General features: G+C 44.3%; 1 protein-coding gene across 1 annotated transcript in view; it reads left to right on the top strand.

Moving 5' to 3' along the window:
• smtnb (smoothelin b) overlaps window positions 1-24335 on the top strand; it is a 49673-nt gene that overhangs the window by 16055 nt on the left and 9283 nt on the right. The window contains exons 2-10 of the mRNA XM_085368294.1: window positions 4319-4476; window positions 5932-6010; window positions 6097-6175; window positions 7223-7296; window positions 12407-12503; window positions 16595-17262; window positions 18240-18291; window positions 19001-19600; window positions 20935-21008. Coding sequence (XP_085224420.1) covers window positions 4319-4476; window positions 5932-6010; window positions 6097-6175; window positions 7223-7296; window positions 12407-12503; window positions 16595-17262; window positions 18240-18291; window positions 19001-19600; window positions 20935-21008 — 1881 coding nt within the window. The remainder of the gene's footprint in view (window positions 1-4318; window positions 4477-5931; window positions 6011-6096; window positions 6176-7222; window positions 7297-12406; window positions 12504-16594; window positions 17263-18239; window positions 18292-19000; window positions 19601-20934; window positions 21009-24335) is intronic.

Raw genomic sequence — 24335 nt, 5'->3', positions numbered from 1 at the left:
GCAACTTTCTTTTGTCATTCGCCTCCTCTCTCCTTGTTTCCTCACAAATATCATGGCGTAATGTCTCTAATACCTGTCTCCCAGCAAGGATTGTTCTCTCATCACCCTCTCATATCCACCTCCTTCCTCCTGGATCTCACCGGCTGAGTCAGGTGAGGCTGACAGGTGTGGCGGCATTTTCCTTGAAGGTCTTTCAGCACAGCAGACCAGACTGCAGCATGACTGTCTGCAGTCATTAAAGGTGCTGATATCTGGCGCTGATGTCTCAGTGACTGCATCATTTTCTGTAAAAACGTACTCTGCGTGTGTGACGACGTCGTCATGTGCGATTTCTGAGTCATGCGTCTTGTTAGAGGCACGAGCAACGTTTTCTGTCTGGGTGTAACGGCCTCTTTCTGGGTCACTGTGTCGCTGTTTGGAGCCACAGTGACAGTTGGTGAGCCAGAGGTTTGTGGTCTGGTTTGAAAAATGCCTGCAGGGACGGTCACTGGTGTGAGATGCTGTCAGCGTGTAACCAAAGGGATATTTTTCCCCTTCTCCGCTCTCATGACACAGCTCACTCTTTGTCAAGGCCGCTGTCACGAGGCGCCAACTGGACTCTGTTACTACCCAAGCGCATGTTTCCGTCTCTGCTTCTTTGACCGTTATTCTGTTTTGTTTGGCAGGCATCCAGGTGTAAGGTGTGTTTTATTAGTCTGGGTTAAGCCCGCTCATTTCTTTCCTGTGCGAGGAAGTGCAGATATGTAAAGGGAGAAAGTGGGTTACAGTCTTTGGCGGCACTGGCCAGTTGAATTCAACAAATAAATGTTGCAACCAATCCAGCAGCCATCTGTCTGCTGATTGGTCCGTTTAAACCCCCTGTACATGTTAGACGTTACTATTTGAAGTTGTTTTTAGAGCAGGTCAAGTCGAAGTGCTCGAGTCTGCTCTTAATGACTTTAATTCCTCCATTTAAGTCACATGCTCTGATTCTCTCCACACTGTTTAATCATTTCTCATGATTTTTGTTTTAAGTTTAAGCTGAATTGGAGCCTGCTAGAGAATGCTAGGCACACATTACTGTCTTTGAATTGAGGGTTGAAGCTGTGCTGCTCTAAATCATGAATAAATAAATTAGTTAGCCCTGATACTTGGTGAAAAGAGTACTGGCTGTACCATCACATCCTGACACTCGCTCAGCGCAGAGCCCGGCAGTGTGGTAAGGGATGACTCGAGGGAGAGTGTTTGAGTTAGTGTAACACGGGCGTGTGAAGGACACACTGGCCAGTGATGAGCGAATGTGATCTCATTTTCCTGCTTCACAATCAGAAACCAGCCATTGTCTCACCAGGTCATAGTTTCTCTGTGCTGGGCTAGAAACAAACCCAGTGCCTGATTGCTGTATTTCGCTGCCTTCTTTTTCTCTTGTGAGTCAGTAGGAATGTGAGGAATGACCTTTGCGAGGACTGACTGTTTCCCACCCAGCTCTCATCTGCCCATTTTTAGTCATGCACAGGTCTAGTTTCTCCTTCGTTTTTCTTTGTCATCCTAACGCTCCATTTCTTTACTATAACCTATTATCCATCTCCTGCTTTCTCATATCCTTTCTTTCCAGCTGTTTATGAGCACTTTCTCTTCTTACCCTTTCTTTTCAGTCAGCTCAGCACATTGAATTTACACAAATTGCAGCATAAAGAAAGAGCCCCTGTGAGCCGGAGTAGCTTGGGCTGCATATTTTGTGAAACCTCAAAAACCACTGGACCTCTTCATCTCTTGTGAGAAGTGCCTCCTCCTCCTCTTCCTCCCATGGGCCTAGCAGTGGGGCTACATCAACCCCCTTTTTCAAGCCATCAGCATGTGGGGCTTAGCTTAACAACCACATCCAGCTCCCTTCAGAAGAAGGCAGTTGGCACACACAGGTTTGAGTCACAACACTGCAGGTTTTAACCGGTGCAGCGGGAAACCTTAAAGTGTGTGAGCATGAGATTCATAAGAAAAGCCTGCCAGAGGAGCTGTTCCTCTCTGCGTGTGTTGACAGGTTCCTGCTGTTGTGGTTTTTTTGTTTTAAAAAGAGAGATTTATCTCCCGTTTGACAGGAGAGGGCTCTCTCTACCCTGCGCTCACGGCTGTTGCTGACACGAAGGCGCCTGTCTTGTTGAAGTGGTGTTTCTGTCTGCAGGTGTGCTTTTATATACACTTGAACACCTTAATTAGTCCTCTTTGGCTCGAGGAAAAGATGTGCCTTTTAAGTAACAGCCACTCAGAGCGATGAAATGGCTCACTCAGTGTTTTAAGTGGGCCATTCAACTTTTCTGGGTCCCGCTGCAGTCTGGCTGCCATTCAGCGAGACAGGGTAAGACACCACAGTAGTGTGTTGACCCGGGGAGACAAACACACTTCTCATCCTTAGTGCTGAGCACCAGCTGTTGCCAGGCCAATTTCTAATCCTGCGCTCTGTCTCGTCACATTAGTGAACTCTGATCACTTGTCATCGCAAATCTCTAAAGCGCCCATCACCCTACTGACCCTATAACTCTTTACTACATGTTCGAAAGTAAGCCAGCAGTGCATGGATGGGAACTTCTACTCTATTTGAACTCTCAAAATGTCTAAATGGAGCATCTGAAGCATCTAAGCATTTTTTTTCTTGTTGGAAAAAAAAACACACTGAAGTCAGGGTTCAGTATTTTGCCAAAGGATAACTAGAATAACTAGAGGAGCCAGGGATCGAACAAACGACCTTCTGATTAGTAGATAACCCACTCCACTTCCTGAGCCACAGTACACAGTACTCTCTCAGCCCTACCAGGGATACATCCATGACCTTTGTCACCACAAACTATAGTCTGACCAAGCCATGAGATCGGTGGGAAAGCTAATTATACTACTGAGTACGCGCACATACTTGGAGCTGGAGTTCAATGATTCCAGATTTGTATTTTTTCAAACAGCTGAAGGTTGCGTGAAAAGCTTATCCTACATGCCAACCATGCCTGCATGAGCAAATGATAACGGTGTCATCCAAAGTTATCTGCAATGCATGGAAAAAATCCCAAATCTCTCCAATTAATTCTCTAGCTCTTCCAACACATTCCTCAACACCATTTACACCATTTATTATCCTAATCGCAGTCACACCTAATCGCAATTAGGCTCGCATAATTAAAAATCGCTGAGTTGAGTCCCAAACTTTATTGGATACGCTGTCTCTCGTGTGTGTGTGTGTGTGTGTGTGTGTGTGTGTGTGTGTGTGTGTGTGTGTGTGTGTGTGTGTGTGAGAGAGAGCTGGGATTAATTACTGAGACCAAAAGTAACAACATATTGTAACTATAATGTAATTACCAAATTTAGTACTATAACGTCACATTACTGCATTACTGGTGAAATAAAATGTGATCGCAGTAATGTGTTACTTTTGTTACGTGTTACGCTCAGTGCTGCTCGCCACCTTGTACTTACACTGTCAGCAGGTCTGTGACTCTTTACCTGCAGACTCTCATGTAACTATGTGGCCATTTCCTGAAATGTGAGCAAGCCTCTGCGCTGTATTTACTTGTGAATATGTGCAGATATGCAAACGTAAGACTAAACTTTGCAAGCCAAATGTTTGCCACTCTGTGCAGCCTCCATCCTTCATGCACTTTATTCTGTTTGTGTCATGGTCCTGGGTCGTGCGACCCAGTGTTTTGTGTTTTAGCCTATTTTGATGTTTATTCTTTGTTTTAGGGTCACTAAGGCAGTCCAGCCATTTGTACATATTACCCGTGTATTAAGTCTCCCTTGCCCTTCGTGTGTTTATGTCTGCGTGTCTTATATTGTCAATTCCATGCTGTCAGTTATGTCATCTCCCCTGTACTACGTCTCCCCGGTTCATGTGTCTTGTTTAATCTCCATGTTTCCTGTTTTACTTTGAAAGTCTGTATTCACGGTCAGTGTATTCAGTTTCACTCCTTCTGTCCTGTCGTTAAGTTCAGCTGTGTTCCCATGTGTGTCTCCACTTCCCCTGATCACCTCATGTGTGTATTTAAGCCTTCTGTTTTTTGCATGTCATTGTCAGGTCGTCTGTTTGCATCCCCATAGTGTTTCGTCATAGTTTACTCAGTGTTCATAGTTTGTCATCGCATTTTCACTGAGTTTCTTAGTCCTTTAGTTTTCTGAGTGTTCACAGTTTTCTTAGTTTTCATAGCTTCATGCTTTTTTCGTGTGCCAACATCCAAATAAAGGATCGTCTTCTGTTCAGCCAGCAACTCCGCCTTTCAGCATCTGCTTTTGGGTCCTGTTTCCATTCACATCGGCGCACCCCGCCGTAACAGTTTGTCTTTTATTATGGTGTCTGCAGCTGGATGGAACTGTGGATCTGGACGAGAGGCGCTGCATCCGTTCAGCCATCCGGGAGCTGAGGAGGAGGGAGATTGAGGACATGGAGGCAGCTCTGGCTAGCAAGAGATTTCGACCCACACGCCTCAATCAGCAGGAGGACAAGGAGAACCAGCACAGGTGAAGCTGCACACACAGACACACAGATGTCTGTGCTGATGACAGTTTACTAGGCCAGGTGAACTGGAAATGCTGAAAAAACAATCTTCAACTCCACTGGGAAAGCTCTGGAAAAGTCAAGTTAGCAAATCACAGGAGAGAGAAAACTGCAACAGTAAAGTTTCCCATCCCTAAAATTTCCACCTAGTGTGGCTGTTTTACAATAAATACTTTCACTTTCAAATATCCCACACCGTCATGTGTCACATTAACGTAGATCAGCTATCGCAGTCTGTTTGATTATTTACCTTTCAGAGACTTTCCAGCACCTGTCGTCCAGCTAAGCAGCGTGGACTAATGGGTTACTTATTTGAATCACTTTATGTTGCCATAAACATAGCACAGATTCTGGTAAACCCGAGTAAAATTAAAATATTATCTCTTGAAATCTCTCCAGTAATGACCGACTAGAGAATTAAAAATGAAAAGCAAACAAATTTACAGCAAAATTGAAACAAGTTTCTTTCAGATGACAAAAGGGGGGAAAAAGGTCGAATCGTTTGCTAAATAAAGACAATAAGGAACAAGAATCAAGCAGGAACTCAAAGTGTGGATGATTTGAGAAAAATCCCAAGTTCCACGTGATCTGCGACATATTTTATAGGTTTTCATTAAAGTTCAAGACTGCACCACAATCCCATCATCTGTTCTGGAGTAAAGGGAAGAAGTGACATTATTGGATAAGAAGCAGACGCACAGAATCAGCCGCCACTCTCCTCCTCCATCGCCGAATCCTAATATAAGAGTGGTGACGGGGCCCTGATTGTTTCCATTCAGTGCTGCTCTCGAATGACTTGCGTTACAATAACACAGGAGGTGCCTCAGTGAAGCTGCTAAAGAAAGCATGCTTTTGCACATGCATGCACGTATTCATATGCCAGGACACAGAAACCCATCTGAAAGTGGGATAGAAATGGGGTAGGAGGAAAGGCCATTGTCCCGTGCCTCACAGTGGTGGAATGTGAAGTATTCCACTCCGGCATTGCTGCGCATCTTTTTAATGCCAAAGAGCGGAGAGAAGCGAGGATAATGAGTATGTGAGTAATAGAAACCACCATAAAAGCAAGGAGTGAAATGGAGAATATGAGGCTGAAAAAGGGAAAATAAATGCAGCTTTTTTTTTAGGGGTGGGGGGGAATGTCATTGGCTGTCAAATCTGTCATGTCGTAATATCACTTCTTCCATGCTCGATTTGGGAGTGTTCCCTCTGGGTTTTCTCTCTGCCAAGAAAACCGTCCTTTATCTTTCAAATTACCTTCAGCTGCCTGTAATATATGGGCAGAAGCTTCAGATTAGAGTCAGAGGAGCCAAAGTTTTACAGTCTGATATTTTAAACTATTAGGCTTTCTAGTTTGTTTCATGGTGAGTGGGGACTAGTTGAAGATCCATTAAAATGTCTTTGCGTTTCTTTCTCAGGTCAGAATCCAACGAGAACTTGGATGGGCTGAAACAGAAACTGCAATCAATCCGGGACATCGACGAGCTTCAGCAAATGGTGAATATCGTATCGTAATATCAGTAATGCTAACGTCTCACATCACTTTGTAGTTTCACTGAGCTTTTGCGTGTGTTTGCTCATAGCTCAACGCAGCCAGCGAGTTCAAGGAGAGGAGAATGATCCGAGCGGCCATTCGGCAAGTTCAAGAGGAGCAGCAGCAGGGTGAGTGGGATCCAGTAACACTTGTCTGACGGAGCGGAATCAGAAACATCTTGTCTTATAATGACAAATCAAATTAGGGTGTTGCAGTCTTCATGCCACGGTGGCATCTCAAACAGTTTAACCAAGCTATAATTTGCACCAGTGTAATTAGAGAGAAATGCACCAGAGGGAAATATGTCAGAATTTCAAGTCTTCAGATGTTTGCGGTTTGTTGCAAAAGATGTAAATTGGTTTGATGAGGATGCAGAGAGGAAGAAATTCCAGAGATGGACTAATTATTGCTCATTTACAGATGAAAATTATTACATTGTTATGAAATAATCCCTGGTTCTCTCATACTGGGCCTTGGTGCAACAATAGACAGGGAGAACATGCAAACACATGCACATAGAAAGACCTCGGCCAGATGGTGGATTTGAACCCAGGACCTTCTTGCTGTGAGGCAACGGCACTAACTAGGCTGAAAAACTGCCTAAAAATCAAGCCGTTTGCATAGTCTCGTGCATGCGCTTTTGGCTTAGAGTTATCTTGCACATTCACTGATTCCATGTGCTACAGCATCCATCATTGTAGCACTTGGACATCAATACTTCAAGAGCCATCCAGGCACCATGTGCACATCCAGAAGAGGGTGCTAGAATTAAAGGTAAAGAAATGAACTTAGCTATTCATTGTGGAACGTGAAAGTAAAAGTAAGTTGGCCTTATCATTGTCTTGGCCATAAAGTATGTTCACGTGTGAGCGCTCAGTGCCATAGTTACTAGGGCAGATCTACGATGCTGGGTCAGATAGGGGATTCCTGTCATGCCTAAGTGCTGTCTGGCCCGTGTGAACATTGAACTGCACGTAGGAGGCTGTATGTACAGGGTGATACACGCACACAAAAAAGCAACCCATTTTCAATTTAACTTGTGTCCCCCTGTGTTTCCTCTTCTTTTAAAATCACACATGACCAGAATGTTAACATGAGATGAGATTATGAGAAGGTATCTACTTTGCTCTAAATATTCCTGTACTGTATTTCTATTGTGTGCCCCTGTTTGTTAGTGGTCGTGGAGAGGGGGAAGACTTCTGGCTTGGAGCCTGAGGGTGTGCAGTCCCAGAGCAGCATGGGAACTGGGGTGAGTACTGCAGAGTTACTGGAGTGGGAAGAAGAACGATTAAATGTCACAGCGCTGTGCTGGTGCAGTCCTGACATCTCACTTATATCTGACGGGTAAACCGTCTGGTGTCAACTTCCATTTACAAAAATCATCTATGCATGGGGCCGTTTACGGGTGTCACGTTCTGTTGCATGGCAGCAGTGACCACCGAGGTTTCTCTGCTGCCGCAGTGAAGAATGCACAAAACAACAAACAATGAGACTTGAGTCACTTACCGGAGCGGGAATATAGCTGCACACAAAACAAAAAAACACATGCCTGAGGCGCCACAGAGGGAGGAATGTGTTTGTCACATATTCCTATTCAGGTTCGACCAAACCGAGGAAAATGATAAAATGTGCTTTGACTTTGGTGTGAGGGCGGAAAATTGTTTTTGACAGGGAGAGTCTCCCAGGTGCTGTCATTTCACACACATGTAACTGAAAAGCCTGTCTCATTTTTGAAGAAAAAAAAAGTTTTAAAGTATGGATTTCTTAAGATTTCTGTTACATCTGTCGGACAACTACTTTTAGCTGGAGTATTCGGCCTTGTCTCAGAGGTCCCTCACAGCTGGTGTGCCCTCTTGTGGCTGAGCAGCGGAGCCTTACAGGAGGAGATGTTAGGTTATCCGCTGTCAGTGATCAGTTTCTTGATAAAAGCTCTCTTTCCAGTGGATAGGATTTCTATAGGGAAAATTCATTTTGTATGCAGCCACTGCTCTTAAGACTAAGTCCCTGAGTGATGAGACCACCTCCCATATCTGTGCTTTTAAAGAGGGGAAAAATACAGTCACTCACCTTATCAGAGTTCTGGTGTTTCATTTAAAAGCACTTGTTTTTCCCACCACAGAGATGCAAAGGGGGAGAAATGAAAGGCTTTTAGTATCAGTCCCATTGTCTGCTGGAGCCTGTGCTTTGCTTGCATTCCTGTGTGTGTGTGTTCTCCTCAGCTAGGAAGTGATGATGGCATGTTGGCGTAACAGGATGCCCTATCACTCAAGCCTATTTTACCTCACTTCCTTCAAGACAGCTGAACAGTACGTTGGTGAAATTGTGAGGATGGACGAGGAGGGGGAGTGGGAAAATGCGGAGGTCGGGGGTTGAATTCGGAAGGATGGACAGACAGACGGCCCACCAGCTGTGCCCCGGCAGTCTTAAAAGTCTGTACTGAAATGGGAATGTGGGCCAAAAAAAACATCAGCCAGCAACAGCAGCAGCAGCAGCAGCAGGGCTCCTTCCAGTCACATCACAGCGTCGGATCTCTTTGAGCCTCTTACAATTGTTCCGTTGAAGATGGTCTTAGATAGGCCTGAAAAGCAGCACGCAGGCACAAGCGGCATGCAGTATGTGTATGTGAGCCCGGACTCAAGAAGTTGCCTGTATACAAAATGATGAACGAAGGTGTTTAATTAGTAGGTTAATACGGCTGTTTGTCTGTATTTATGCTAGATTCCGATCGCATTTAGAATTTAATGTTTCTAATGCTCACATGCGCGGGTAGCTGAGGTACACTTAAAGTTTCCTTTTGCCCATTTTCTAGTAACCACGTGGAAACTTTAATTATATGTATGTAGCAGAAAAAAATGTCAGCACACAGAAAGGGTCCTTTTGATTATTGCAACACATAAAGGCACAAAATATTTAAATTGTGTTTTTTGTTTTTTTGAAGAGCACAACTCCCCAAAAAAGAAGTCAAAACGAGAGCAGAGTGTGTCAGAAGTTAATGTGTCAACCAGGCAACCCATTAACCTGTAAAAGTGTCCGTGAGTCTGAGTGTGGTGGGGGTCAGATCCCTCTGGAGACAGAATGGGAGGGAGGGGAAGTCAAGGGAGTGGCTTCTTGGTATTATATGTGTATGTGTGTGGTGTTTGTGGTGGTGTAAATGTTTGTGCGTGGGTGTGTATGATGTGGCTGCGGGAGCAGAGCGTCAGAATAGCGGACGTCCTGACTCCAAGAGGGTTGCTGCTGATAGAGAGGGAGAGAGAGAGGCAGTCAGTCGCGTGAAGAGAAGGTAAATGTCACTCTGATTTTATCGCAGGCTAAACACGCCTCTCATTTTCTTAACCTTTGTTTTTTTTTGTTTTTTTTCCTTGTCCTGAAAAGGCATGTAAATATCTTTCCTCGTCAGTCTGTGCTCATTTCTTTCTGAGCGGAGAATGGGATGTGCCTGCCTCTGTGTTTACATTTCAGGTATGTGTACTTAATGGTTTATTGCTCACTTAGATCGCTCGGTGCGCATTTTAGCCAACAGGTAGACTAACTACAGCTGAAAGTTTTCACGTTTTGCATGAAGATCCATTCAAATAGTCAAAGTGTTGTTTAACAAGTTTAACAGAAACTGTAATATTTAATGCTGGATTTTAAAATGGATTTATTAAACTAAACTTTGAAAGTTTGCAGGTTCGCTTACTATCTAGGCGTGTTCAGTTCAGACAGGCTGCTTGTTGGTTTGTTGTTTAATCATAAAATTGCTACAATAAGGAACCTTAGTTGTCAAAAACAAGCCCCAGTATGTGCAATAGAGAGGGTTTAGCAGACTTCTTAGAGGTAAATTGTGAAAGCGTCCTGTAGGAGGAAAAGTCTAAAAAAGACCAGAAGGAAAGCTTAGACTGGCATGTGCTGATCTGCAGTAAGTAAAAATGGGAATGAGACTCTGGTCTGACGACTTCTGCGGGTTTCCTCACTCCAGACTGAGTGTATATGTGATGCAGAGATGATTCCTGCTTCATTCCAGATATTGTATTTCATTTGTTGGAGGTTAGCCGAGCGTGTGGTTCCTCAGGCTGCCGTAATGGAAAGTGAGCCGCCAGGTTCCTTCTTCTTTTCTTCTTCTTCTTCCACGTAGCGGCATGGAAGACCCTCAAATGGGTCTGACCTCACCAGTGGAGTGATGGATTTAACTTCCACGGAAAACTGGAAGTTAAACCCCGTCATTTAATCCAACTATGGATTAAAACCCGGCGTGTTAATCCACAGTTGAGCTCACTTGTGTGAGCTGGTTGGTAAAAGAGGTGCTTGTGTCTCATTCTGAGCTCTCATTGTTGTTTTTTGTGGAGTTGAGGGTTCAGAGGAGTCCAGATGGCCCACGCCTCGCTGCGGTCACGGGAGAGGACAGTTGTTTTTCTGTTTACGAGGTTGAGATTTTGCAATTATAGTCTGACACAAACAGGCGCTTGAGGCCGTATGGGACAATTGGCTGGAGCGACAGGGTGTCGGTGTTGGTTCCCCTCTGTCAGGTCCCAGCCATCAGGGCCAGAGCGAAGCCGCTAATGATAGCATGGCGGCTGGCAGCAGGTCCTGTACTCTGGTCTCGATCTCTATTTCCACTTTATCTTCCCCTTTTTTTTCACTCAGCCTCGCTGTCTGTGAGAAATATGTTCCCTGTGGTTTAGTGGGAGTTTTAAATGACGGCTGTCTGTCTGAGGCCCGGTAGGAGCAGCAGAGGGTGAGGGGGGTGAGCACGTGAGGGAAGGCTTGTTCTCTTTAATTGTGTTTGTTGCTCGAACACAATTATCTCCCCCTGCGACTCTTTGATTGGGTGACTGCGCTCAGGATGCGAGCATCCTCTCGCCTCAGTGCACCATAGTGCCTTCATTACAGGAGACTGTTTGTGCCCTGCAAAACCATCAGACGCTTTAATGACTCATTATAGGAGCATTCTGCTATGTTTCTGTGGCTTGCCGCAGTGTATAGGTGACATTTATTGTTGTCTAGAAAAGCTCAGAAAACCTTTTTCTCGAGCCCCTGAGTCTGTGCTCTGCTTTTAGCTCCATATGGAAACCTGGAAAAAGTGACATCAGGGCACCTGCTACGTAGATTTATACTGTTATAATATCACATTTAGGAGTTCAACTCCCCTTTTGGCTTATTTTAGCAACAAAATGTAATCATGTGTCCCAACCCGAGCTGTGCATTTTCCACATTCACCTTTTGCCTGCGTCTCATCACATTTTCTCCTCTGCTTTCAAGCCACTATCTCCTGTGATCTGCTCAAGGAGGGGAAGGTCACAGTCAAGAGAGCATAAAGCTGTCGGGTTTCTTTCTTGCCTCTTGCTTGTGTTTGACTTGGAGCAGGCTTTGTGGTTGGTCCTCTGTCTGCACGGATCACACATTGCACTGATTAAATTCCATTTAAAACACCAAAGGTGTGATTTGTAGGATTTTCACTCTGCTTCTGCTGTTAACAACCAGGCCAGCCTTTTGTCTTGAATAACATAATTTACACATGGGGAACTGATTGTGCGGTTGGGTGTGTGCACTTTCTTTCCATGCCTGAGAGATAGTGAATGTGTTTAAGGAGCATTTGGCAGTAATAGTAGGCTGTAAATCTGGTTTAAGTATTATATTTTCATGTATTGTATGTTTTTTCAGGATCCACCCCAGCATTTGTTGTGCTATTCTTAACCCAGATGCCTCTTTTAAAGTGATTTTTGCGCTGTGATGTCATTCATGTGTGTGTGTGTGTGTGTGTGTGTGTGCTCAGAGAAGCCCTATTTGTGCAGCTGATTTTCCCGTGGAGTAGCTCAAGGTCAAGCACCAGAGGCCCAACAGTAGTGTCGGCATCCACATCTTTCCCTCTCTGTTCTCTCTCTCCTGTTTCTTTTCTTCAATCCAAAATGCTGCCGCCTCCTCCCCGTGACCTCCTGCATTGGTTAAAGTGCTGAGGTAATCTAAAGATGGTCAAATCATGGGCCTAATATAGCAGTAAACCAGGTGGTGAATGCACATGTTTGCTTTTTAGCCATTCAGGGCGCCTCTCTCTCTTTCTCAGCCATACACAATCTAAAGTAAACATCCTTACTTTTCCAGCTGGCCAAGCTGTGTTGCTCATCCATGCTCAACGCCTCGAGCATTTGACCTCGACCTCAAACAAAAGACAGTTGTGATCACCAGCTAACCTCAGACCTACGACAGTAACTGATCTTTCATTCTGGTTTTGATCGGAGGAGTGGCTGCCTGCTGCTCGGAGCAATGGCTGAACGCATTGAGCCTTTTGAGAATTTCAGCTCAGTTGAGTGCAGCTTTGCTTTTTGCAGCTGAATTGAAGATCACTAAGCACATGTTATTCTTTTCTTCTTTTTTTTTCACAGGAGACTGAGAAGGAGAGCCGCAGTGAGCGTATCCGATCTCAGATCTGGGAGTTAAGCAGCCAGCAGACACAACAAAACAGAGAGCAACAGAGAATAGGTGAGAATGAATGCGAGTACTCTTCAAAAGAGAGGGAAATTTTCACCGTTTTATGGTTTGTTTTTCATAAGAAAAAAAGAGAAGCTGCACAACCTCACGCTTGCAGGATATTACTTCTGTCACACTTAGGGATCACTGCCATATAGAAGTTTGTATATACTGTAAACATGCCCTAAAGGTCAAGTTTAGTCAGGCAATATCAACACAAAACCAACACTGGTCACCTCTGTTACACGTATGTGTAAATGCATACGCCTCTCTTGATGCCTTTTCCTCTGGAGCGCCTGTTAAAATAGTTGGCCAAAGGAGCCATTCTCCTCATGAGGTGGTCGTCGGGAGGTCATGTTAGTTCAGCCTTTTTATGCTCCTTCATCTAACTTTATTAAGTGTTTGGGGTAACTCACAGCCACGACTAAATCTCTTTGGCTACACGTCCTTTACTTTTTCTTTTTTTAAGTGTAAAGTAATTTCATTAGCCACTCTGTCAGTCCAGCCATCAATAAAGTAATGTCAGTTCATGCCTTTAAGAGGAAACAAGTGTGCTACATTTGCAGCAACACTTGCAGAGCTAACACGAGCAGCTTGTAAAACGTGTAAAAGTGATTGAAGTCTTGTTGCAAGCCTGTTTGTGTTTTTTGTCATTTTTACTTTTTTTTTTTTTTTTATCCCAATGACCACGTATAACATCCACTTTGTATAACTTAAGACCAAATTTAACTTTGGCCATCCTTAGCTGATTTCAGCACACATTTGGCTAACTGGAGGTTGGCCCAAGGCTCATAGTCATAATGTCATTCTGTGTGGCCTGGTCAGCCATGGGCTTGGCTCTTGGTGTCCTTCACATGGATGAGGGGTTGGTGATGGGGTTCTGGGAAGCAACAGAGGGAAACCCAGCAACCACACCTCTGCTAAATAAAGCTGATACCAGAACAGAACTGAAGCCTCCTTTACGTGGCCGTGAAACTCCCCACTGTTCTGCATTTAGCTGTGCCTTACAATTTAAGCCAGGGTGAAGCTAGGGTCAATAAAAAAAAAGACCACCATAGAAATGTAAAGAGGAAAGGGAGCTTTTTTAAAATGGATCAACAAAGACATGGGACATTTGTGGTTGGTGTAATACAGTGTAGGCAGGGTGGGCATGTGGTTCCTGAAGGTGTGGTCGTCTTAAGCCCTGAGCATAAACGCATAATTCCGCGTTTCACATACAAAGAAGAAGCTTATATTTACATGCTTACGTCAGTGACCATGTGTCACTATACCGGTAAGGTTATGATTTCAAGAGTTTCTCAATGCTTTAAGTTCTCAGGGGAGAGCGAGTTCCTTTGAACGTATCTTATGCAATTTTAAAGCTTTGAGCTGATCGTTTTGGAGGTGATGTGGGATAGGGGTAGTTCAGACTGAGAAAGTGATCCCCATACAGTAACTTATTAATCTAAAGGTTTTGCACAAAAATATTATCCTTTTGACTCTATTTGGGTCATAATTTGCAAAAAGAGCGTCATTTGCTATTCAATAGTACGTGAAGCTAACAGCTGAGACCACTAACTCCTCAGGATTTTGTGGTCTGTATACAGTACACACACAGTTTCACGGATTTTGTTTGCAAACAAGTGAATTCCTCGCTGCTGATCATTAGAAAGAATGGACATGCTCAAAGGCACAAGTGGCCAGGTGATTTGTCTAGCTATTAGTATAAGTACAAGTCCCCTGTCATTCGCTATAGTCTTTGGTCTAAACCAACAAATCGCTGATTAACCATAGTGTCACAGCACCAGTGCAAATATTGCTATAACACATGAAATCTCTTTACACAATCACAAGCTGAGCAACCAAAATTGGCACACAGGTATATCTTAGGCCCCCTATATTAGATCTTATTATGTTGCCTGGCAACCACCTGCCAACGCAACAAAAAAGAAAAAAAGAAAAGAAAAAAAAAAGTAACAAATTATGAAAGCATCATCTCATTTTGCAACAATAACATCTAATTTATATCCACAAAGCTTTAATGATGCGTGATATGACCTAATCACGGTTCCTAGCAACCACCTAATAACACAGACCCCGCAGTACCGTAGCACAAGCGTGTACTAGCTCTAAAAACAAGTTGCTTAATCCCACCACAGGTCGGATCATTGAAAGATTACGTACGTTTTTGTTTTTTTTTAACCTCTCTGTCAGTGTTGCTCTTCCATTTGGTTGCCACTGAAAAGTTTCAACAGCAACTACATGCACGGACAGACATTCATTGTTCCTGAGGATGAATCATTCAGACTCTAGTAATCCAGACTGTTTCTTTTCTTTTTCCTTTTTTTTTCACCACGGTGAGGTTAAACTTGTAGATTTGAGTAAAATATCAAATCATATTGTATTACTGTGTATTGTATGAGTTGTCAAATTGAATAAAAAATACTAATAATGAAAGTCCAGAGCTGCTGGCATGGCTCCAAATCTACAATGGGGTTAATATTGTGTTTACATCTAATATAACAACTTCTTTTAAAATACTTTGTGGCTAACAGGGCTAACTGTTGCCTTCATCACCTTGCTACAGAAGCCTGTGCCCAGCCTGTTACAACAAATTTAAGGTTTGATTAAACCATGGAACTGCTCATGAGCAGCTGAAACGAACTCGTGTTGACCCCTTTACAGCCAGCACAAATACTGGGCAGGCTTCCTCTGGGGTCATTGCTTCACTGTCAAAGCAGTATAAAGAAAGCTCTTGGTTGTCCTTTGTTTGTGCTCCGTATATATACTGGCAGAAGGCTGTAGCGTTTTGTTGCTATTTTGAAATATATATAAAAAAAATGCAAGCCTCTCATTATGCAGTAGCAGTGGGGATTTTCCCAGAAATGGCCACACAATAGATACGACAGCTTCCCAACGGCAACGACGTGAACAATAACGTGAGTTTGCTGGAGAGCAGCTGTGTGTGTGTGTGCGTGTGTGTGTGTGTGTGTGTGCGCGCGCGCGTGTGCTGGCTCTCACCTCGGTTATTACACTTATTAAAGACCAGTAATTGAGCTTTGGTTGAGTGCATTGCGAGCTATAGACACTACTGTGTAGCGGACCATTATTGTCCTAATTGTGTGTCCCGATCACGTTTTCTATTCAGGCTGTATTACATAAGCATTCGGTCTGTTTAATCAACAGCTTGCTGCCATTTTTAGCTTCTCTCATATCTGAAACAATTCACAGGATTATTTTGGGAAATTGCTTTAAAAGCGATAAACTATTATTAATAAACTTATTGTGCAGAATCTACAAAGCAGTAATGAGCCGATAAAGGTCAGCTATGCTTGGTGAAGCTGTGAATGCTCAGCCGTGATTACATCTGCTCGAAAGTTGAAAGAGACTGTCGGCTGCCTCCGGTCAGACTGGAGTCCCTCTTTGATTTGGTTAGTAAATGACAGACATGCATACTTGGTGAACTCCATTTGGTTGCCAAGCTGGTGCAAACTAAGGTCAGTCAGAAGTGTTTTTAGGTCTTTCTTTGTACATGTGCTGTAGGAAGTGGATACACATCTTGGTTTTCTCTGTTTTTCTTATCTGCGGTGTGTGTGCATAACCTCAGATATTCATATAGCAGCATGGTGGGGTGTTGGAGGTAGATACTTGTCGCAGGGGGGAGGATGCGGGCAGGGCTGTGATGTTTGGAGTGTGGTTTCCTGTTCGTCTCTCTTTTTAACCCACTCTCTCCCTGACTCCTTTTTTTTAATCGTGTCCCAGATATAACTGTGCCACATGATCGTGGAAAGCCTTCTTCCTACTTGACGCACATTCACCGGCCCAGTTGCAAATCTCACTCAGGAACTTGAGGCCAGTCTGGAGGAAATGTCTACATCCCTTCATGTCTCCACATGCCTGCCCTGTGATCCTGAGTGTATTTTCTAGCCTGGCCTTTCTGGGGCCCCAGTGTTGTGGAAAGATTTCATTTAAGTCTCCAACATACCCATCTACTTCTTCCATTGCCCTCTAGTGTACTAGTAATACAAGAAGAATCTAGGTAACATGAAAATGTGTTTTTACAGAAGAGAAAACTTGAATGGTACAGAAAGTTACTTCATATATTTCATTTGTGTTTTTTATAGCAGGTTCCAACTCAGGGATGGTGTTGGTTCTGGATCACCTGGTAAAGGATGATGGACCTCTGTTGATCCAGCCTCAGCGAGAAGCTGTGACCAAGGAGGCCGACCTGGTTATGTCTCACTGTCAGAGGTCAGACTCCTCCGATCTTAGCGCAGCCTCGATGCTTTCCAAGCCCAATCTGGATTCTGTGGCCTCAGAGAAAGGTCTGGGCTCAGCTTACAGAGCCCGGCTGGACTCTGGAGCCTCAGACAAGAGCCAGAGTTCCTCCCAGCGTGGTCGGCTGAACTCCGGGGCATCAGACAGAAGCATCAACTCCCAGTCCTGTGCCAGACAGAGAGTGGGCTCAGATGTCTCGGATTCATGCGTCAGACCCCGTCTGGGCTCCGAGACTTCAGACAGCATCGGCCTGTTGTCAAGGAAGCGGACGGTCTCTGGCACATCTGATCAGAGTGCGAGCATGTCCTCAGAGGAGCGGGCGCCATCGGAGGAGGCGGAGGTAGCCGGGAGTGAATCGACTTGCAGCACAGATTCAGAAACTGACAGCAGAAGCCGAGGTTCAGCCGGCACCCAAGCTGAGTCTAACCAGGAGGAGCCTGATGGGGCGGTTTTATCTCGGAGAGATCCCGTAAATGGCCTGCTCAGCGGGAAAACTGACATCCAGAGGCAAAAGGTGGAGTGTGTGTGTGTGTGTGCTTCAGGATTCAGTCATATTCATGAATTAACAACTTAAATTAAGTAATCCATGTTTTTGCACCTTTTTAAGCTACTCTGTCTTGTACTCAGGCTGTCCTGGAGTCTTACATGAATGCTTTGTGGTGCATTTGTCAGCTGTCTGTCTCTTTGAGCCCGCTGAACACTGAGCGACACACGCCGTATATCGTGACTGCGCCACTAGAGTGGGGTGCTGAGCTGCGTAGCCAAACTGAAGCGCACAAACCGTCCGAGCGCTCCTTTTTTCTTTCCTTCCACGTCATTATTCTTGACACGAAAGCCGACACTTCATTGTTCAGTGACACCCAGGTCACATCGGCATCCATAAACACTCCACTTCGAACTCCCGCTGGATGTTGTTTGACTTTTGTTACTTGGTTACACAAACAAACTGTGCACCTGACTTGTCTCTGTTTCACCTCAGCGGCGCTTCGGCCTCACCTGGTGTCAGAGAGGAGTACACAGCGTTAAAGGCCAAACATTCCCTCTCTCTCTGTTTTTCTGCACTGACTCTGTTAAACTGTTAAAAGCAAGATCTTCACATGGAGCGGGAGGGGGGCTACGGTGACCATGACGCCATCGTGTCGCTTCGCTTAATGTGTTTACTCAAGACTGGCCCCAAACTTTTTTTTATTGTTCCCCGTGCTATACAAGCTGATCCTCAGGCTCCTCGCAGTAATGTAAACACTCTGGGATCCGTCGTGGCCACAGTGCCAAAAAAAGAACAGATGCTCACATCTTCATGCCGAGTACAATGTTACATAATGAAAACACCACCAGTCGATTCTGTATTTAGGACTGTGTAGGTCAGGAGTCCCCGGAGCCGCCCGTGTAGTCCTCATGAATGTGTATTTTTCGCTCTGCCCGTTGACCTCTGCTCTCCTCTTCTTCCTGTACTAATTGTTCTGTCGTGTTTTTGTTTTTTCCCGTGTTTAGATAACTGTGGGCAGTGACCTGTCCCGCTCTTATGGCAAAACGAGGGATTCTGGTAAGAGCCCTGCTCTGATGTATAAGTAGAAAGCCTGTCAATATCAAGCTAGATCATCTTTTTAAGATACTTATCAAGGAAAACCTTTAAACATTCATCTTTACATTTTCTTGAATATATCTGGAGAAATTCTCATTGAAATTATTGCTAGATCAGTTCTGAGAATTATGTAGGGGCTGTTAGGTTGACCATAAAGGAATGGACGGCTGGGAAGGGAGCATTTTGTTAATGCACCATATCTTCAGCGCTCTCTCCTAGATCTCATGTCATGTCATGTCCTACAAGCTGTGCTATAATTTTGTTTTCCTCTTAAGTGTCACATCTTGTTTCATCTTTGTAAGTATGACCCCAGTAAATATCATCTACTCTAATCCTTAGATATCCCAAACCATGAGCGTTGTACATATCACCTCTAAGTGAGAGAAACATTCCCTGAAAAGTCCAAAAATATAGGAACAATGAGAGGGTGAAGCACAAGTTAAGTCAAGTAAAACATGGGGCTGGAACAAAGGCTAAAAATGAGGAAAGAAAAGAGGAATAGGATTTGTAGAAAGTTTTTGAGGTGAAGGAGGGGGATTACAAGAGCAATAAGTTGTAACGGTGCTAAATTCAGCCTGGGCAGTGGAGGAGATCCTGGTTACTTATCTCTCCTGTACGGAGCTGTCTCTTTCTTTGATTTAAACTCCCCTCTTTCATTCTGTCTTCACAGCACCCGAGAAGAAAGCTGTTATATCGGAGCAGTTAAGTCGCACCACCTCTGTTCGTGATCGAATGCGCAAGTTTGCAGAACTTGAACAGAGTTCAAATGTCTCATCTTTAAAGAAAACTCCTTTGAGGAATGGTTCCTTCTCCAGCAGCACTGGCCATGCAAATGTCTCCAGAGCTACCGAGCTGTTTACACACTCAGCAGCATCCCTCAGCACATCTGAAGACAGGCCAGCACGGTCACGTGTGGGCTCTGCATCTGCATCCGTGAGTCAGGTCGTGCCTCAGCCAAGAGGCGTGGCTAACAAGTCTCTGTCTTCAGCTGACCAATCGCAGAGCTCCATGGGTGGGATGGGACATCCAGCTCAAAAAGATGCGCACGCCTCCGATAAGTCAAAGGAAGACGGGACCCCAGGGATAGCAGCTGGAGAAAAGGTCACCCAGGGAGAGGCAGACCCAGACATGAAGACCTTCCTCACCATTGAGATCAAGGATGGACGCACCACCACTTCCTCCTCATCAACCACCAGTAGAGGCAACATTATACCCATCACCCACATGACCCCACGCATCACTCCCAATGCCCTGGTGGGGCAAAGGCAAGGTAGGAGCATCAACCCGGAGCTCACTACGTCCTTAAATGGTCACCAGGAGCAGCGATGGTTGACATAGTGTAGTGTAGAGATTTTACTCTGAGCTACCACACACTAGTGTTTTTGTTTGGACTGATTAAGGTTGCCAAGCTGCAGCCCACGTTATTTCTAATGGACTATATGTCTTTTCTTCCAAATGTCAGCATTAATATCAGCCGCTACAAGGAGTAATCAGATTGAAGGAATAATGTCACAAGTGGGATAATGTCAAGGGGGGTTTTGTGCATCTGAAGAAGCACATGGATGAGTGGGGATAGATGTTAGAGCTGAGTGTATAAACGGCGCGGTCGCACTGAATGGTATTTGTTAGAGCGTGGGCATGTCGGGAGTACGGAGCTGTGGGGTCAACAGAAGAGAACAAACTTGGACAAGAGAAACAGCAACTGGTTGTCTCAGACGAAACTCAATGGGAATATTGTTACAGTGCAAATGAATTAGCCTGCCTGCCCATACAGTACAGGCCTTTGTGTGTCATATTCTGTAGTTATTGTCTGCAGCACACTTACTTTTTACAGTCAGTGGTTTGAGTGTGAATTTTAAAATGAGAGAAAAATGCCATCAGAGAGGGAACACATTCACTTTGAATGTGGCTCAACATCTTGATAGTACACTCAGGACAGTATGTCGTGATGTAACAGAGACGAATTATCTGCATGATAGAAAAACATGTCTGGCATCAACTCAGCGCTTTACAGAAGCGCGAGCGCTACGGCTGCTGTTACAGTCTGTCCAAACAAAGATGTCTAAAGCTTCAGCTCTTCTCAGCGACCGGCATCTAAAACCCAAACAGTTTATTTTAAACTCAGTCTGAACACGTGCGATTCCAGCCCGCTCACCACTTACAGCTCCCTCGTACTCCGAGAGCCGCGCTGCGCTCTGTCACGAGCCTCGCACGGCTCTTTTTCATGTCATGTTCGCTTTAATGTTTTTAGGCTCCTTTTTTGGAATCCTGCCTGTCCTGCTCTGAGTAACAGCAGCCTGTTAATGTGTCTCCAGTTTCCTGCAAAAGCACTGCAAACTCTCTTAAATGTAGACCGAGCTTTGCTGGTTTGCATCAGTCCTGTATTTTATGATATAGCTTTCATGTGTGCGTGTCTGGATGTGGGAGGAAGCGGGTCACATAGAAATGTGCACACCAGGCCAGTGAAGAAAGTGCTTATGTTAAAGGTGGTGCTATCTTCAGTCATTAGACTTGTGTGCTGTGTATGACACTGTAGTGGTGTGTGTTTGTTTTCACACCAGCTTAAGGTCTTACATTTCTCAAATCTTTGTTTCTCTGTTTCAGAGTTGACCCTCGGCCTAAGAGCCACACCATTTAAGATCTCTTCCTCCAGCTTCTCCTCTGGACCCTCCATCAAGGTACAAACTGCCTTACAAAATGGTTTTGACAAATGGTCACAAAATTGTGGCTACACATAAACCTGACAGATCTTATCAAGCTCGTGTAACAGGCTTGATAAGATCTGCTATTAATTTATAGTTTGAGCTTTTTTTCATCTTCTGTTTTATTTCCAGCGGACCCAGTTAAATTGCACGGTTTCTGCTGCGTTTCTGTCACAACAATCACCTATAAGGTCTGAAAAGCTAGAGAGCCAGGGGAGTGAAGGACACCATGTGTAAGAAAAGGAGGGAGAGGAGGGAAGAACAGTGTTTATCAAACACAGAGCCAGTCACATCTGCCCTTGTAGGGTATATGAAAGAGAGAAGGAGAGAGAGAGAGAAAGAGGGAGGGAGGGAGGTGTTCTGGGTATTCCCGTTTTTCTCTGTAGGTCATGCACGCTGAAAATTATCCAGGAAATGTTTCCTAAATACACCTTCAGTGCTGTGCAAAAGTCTTGAACTATCCCTCATTTCCTTTTTGTAATTTTTAGAAAACCTATTTCTTCAGGCTTTCTAGAGATTTTTTAAAGTTTTCCCTGGACATTGGCTACTTTTTCACTAATTATAAGGCCTTGTAAACATTCAAATGAACATTTTTTTTTGCTTTTTAAGCCAGTTAACGGTGACCTATGAGTCGTTCAAGCATGAAACAACATATAACTCAAGGGATCAACCTGTGTTGTATCTAGACAACTTAGCAAAGAACATTTCTTTATGAAAAATGCCAAAGATAACACAGTTTGACGGATATCAAATTATATATTTTTTTATCAGCATGACTCCAAAAGTGCTATTAGCTGAAAACTTGGACTATCTCATCCTGGTGTACAGTGTCTCTCTTATCTTATCTCTTAAAAAAACTGAGAAAACTGAACAAGTGGAGGAGAAAACTGGAAGTCTTGGACCTAAACCCCCACTACAGCACTATCTGAAAGTCATTCCCTTACAAAATTGGAAAGAATCCAGGAAAAACCTGACACGGGACCTGAGAGATACGTCTGCCCCGTCAGCTGATCAATCTAGTGTGTGCCAAAGCTGCACTGCGCCCATTTTCCTAGCAAAACATAAAGAAATGAGGTGTGGATCATTTGCACAGTGCTGCATGTGCACACACTGCACTGATTGGGTGGATTGGTCTTTCCATAGGATTGGAAAGTTACAGCAGTCAGAAATGACCAAACTATAACCTCTGAGGTCTGGGAGAACAGATAAACTCCCATTTGCCCCATTTCTTAAATCCTTCACTCTACCATGAAAGGAAGCATCCTAGTTAATGGAGAGTGGGTGATTGAGAGAGGAAAGGCACAACAAACACTGTTCTGTTTACTCTTTAATGGCTTTGTGTCCCCCCTCCCCCCGTGTGTTGAGCGCAGTGGTAATCTGATTATGAGATTTGAGAGTAGGTTAATTAGGGCTGGGAAGAGGGTCCACAAGGCTGTGCCTGTGGACCCTCCTTTAGCATAACAGCTTTCTTATAAAAGACAGATTTTTGCATGAAGAAGATAAATCTTCTGCAAGATGTGAGGTTTATCCTAGCATGCAGGTAATGTCTTTAAGTGCAGCTGTGCATAGGATTACTTCTAAACAGTTACCAGACAACAACTGTGCTATCTGTAACTGTTGAGGTTGGTGGATCAGCAATGGGCTCCAGCGACACAGCACAGGTATGACTGCATGCTGGCAGCAGCAGGCAGTGGTTTACAACATCCAGACAGCTGCATCGTAGTTGTATAAGTTTAACGTAAACACCTTCAGTGAGAAAGCGCAGAGCTGCATTAAGGCTGCTGCTGATATTTCAACAGCTTCTGCTCACCATCGAAGACTAAGCCTCAGTCACCACGCTAATGAGACTGAGAAAAACAACAGACACCGTTGGTTAAGCTGAGCTCAGAGGTTGGTGGGTTGGTTCAGGCAGATGCAGAGACCACCTGTTGCCTGACTTTCTCTGGTTTAGCTTGTGTGTGTGTGTGTGTGTGTGTGTGTGTGTGTGTGTGTGTGTGTAAGAGAGAGAGAAGGTGACATGTCAGGAGGATTGACCTTAAAGAAGCTTACCCACATACCCTTTTCACATTAGTGACTATAAGAGAGTGCACAGGATGGCATGCGTTTGAATAAACTCTTCCTGTTTAGTGATGTTAATTGACCAGAGTGGTTTTGAGATGAAACTGTGATCTGTTTGGGTGGTCTGGCCTTCACTTTGGTGGTCTAACCTGAGCACTTGCAATTTATTTCTATCCCAATAAAAGACGCTGATAGCATCGGCTTTTCTTTTCTAGACGATCACTTTTAAATCAGGAGCCATTTGAGAGACCGGTTAAGATCAAATAACAATGAAAAAGTCCAAATACTGAGTGACTTGTAGTTTTTTATTTCGGCTAAGTGCTCGCAGTGTTTCATTACAATGAGAGTTCATTTTAGGTGGTGGCTAATTAATGTTGGCTTCTGCTCTAAGTGATCGCAGCTGCTCCTGCCTGTTTTGTCCGCTGTCTGTCCATGCTGATCGCTGGCCTTGAACACAAGTACAAATGATGCCTTAGCTTTATAACCATGGCGATGACAGGACAGTTGGCCTTTCCAAAAGTCGCAGAGATTATTTCAAAGCTCTCGGTCACGCTGGTGGTGCTGCCGCATGAACGTGGACGTCTAGGCTCAAAGTCAGTGGCAGATTGTCTCGCTGTCACACAGAGGGATGAAAACTCTATTGTTAGCATGCTGTCGATCCATGACGCATGCTGGGTACACAACCGGTTCATGTGTGTCACAGATTTAAGCTTGGTTCACAGACCGGAGGGTAAAGGCTGGGGATGTACTTAATTAATAGAGTAGAGCGATGTCCTCCATGGGTTGGGCTATTGTTCCTGCTGCCGCTAAGCATTTGTATTCACTCTTCGAGCCCACGTCATTCTCATTTGCTTATCTTTAAATTCCAGCGACTGTTGCACTTTGTCAAATTTCTCCCCAGTTCCAGTCCTCATTTTAATCCTAGATTGATGCACTTTACTTTACGTCTTTATGTTTGTCATCAATGATCACATATTTATCATGAAATGCTTCTGTTCACACTGTGTTCATAGATGCAGTATGCACAGTACTATTTGATTTCTGTACTGTGGTGCAGCAAAACGCCTTTGAGTAACTTCATCTTAAGAAGTTTTAATTTAACACAGAAGTACTTGACATCAGCACTGGCTGATTTGACTTTACCCTTGAACGAAATTTTTGAATTGCTGTCCTTCCTAACATCCTTGCCCAGAGCTCTGAAAACAGGGCTTTACTTCATATCCACAGCATGTCTGGTTTTCTCAT

The sequence above is a fragment of the Diplotaxodon limnothrissa genome, linkage group LG12, assembly GCF_057381915.1.
Source record: "Diplotaxodon limnothrissa isolate DT_005_m linkage group LG12, D_limnothrissa_male_GT1.1, whole genome shotgun sequence".
NCBI lineage: Eukaryota > Metazoa > Chordata > Actinopteri > Cichliformes > Cichlidae > Diplotaxodon > Diplotaxodon limnothrissa.
The sequence above is the reverse complement of the archived record's forward strand: the minus strand, read 5'-3'. Positions and strand labels throughout refer to the sequence as shown.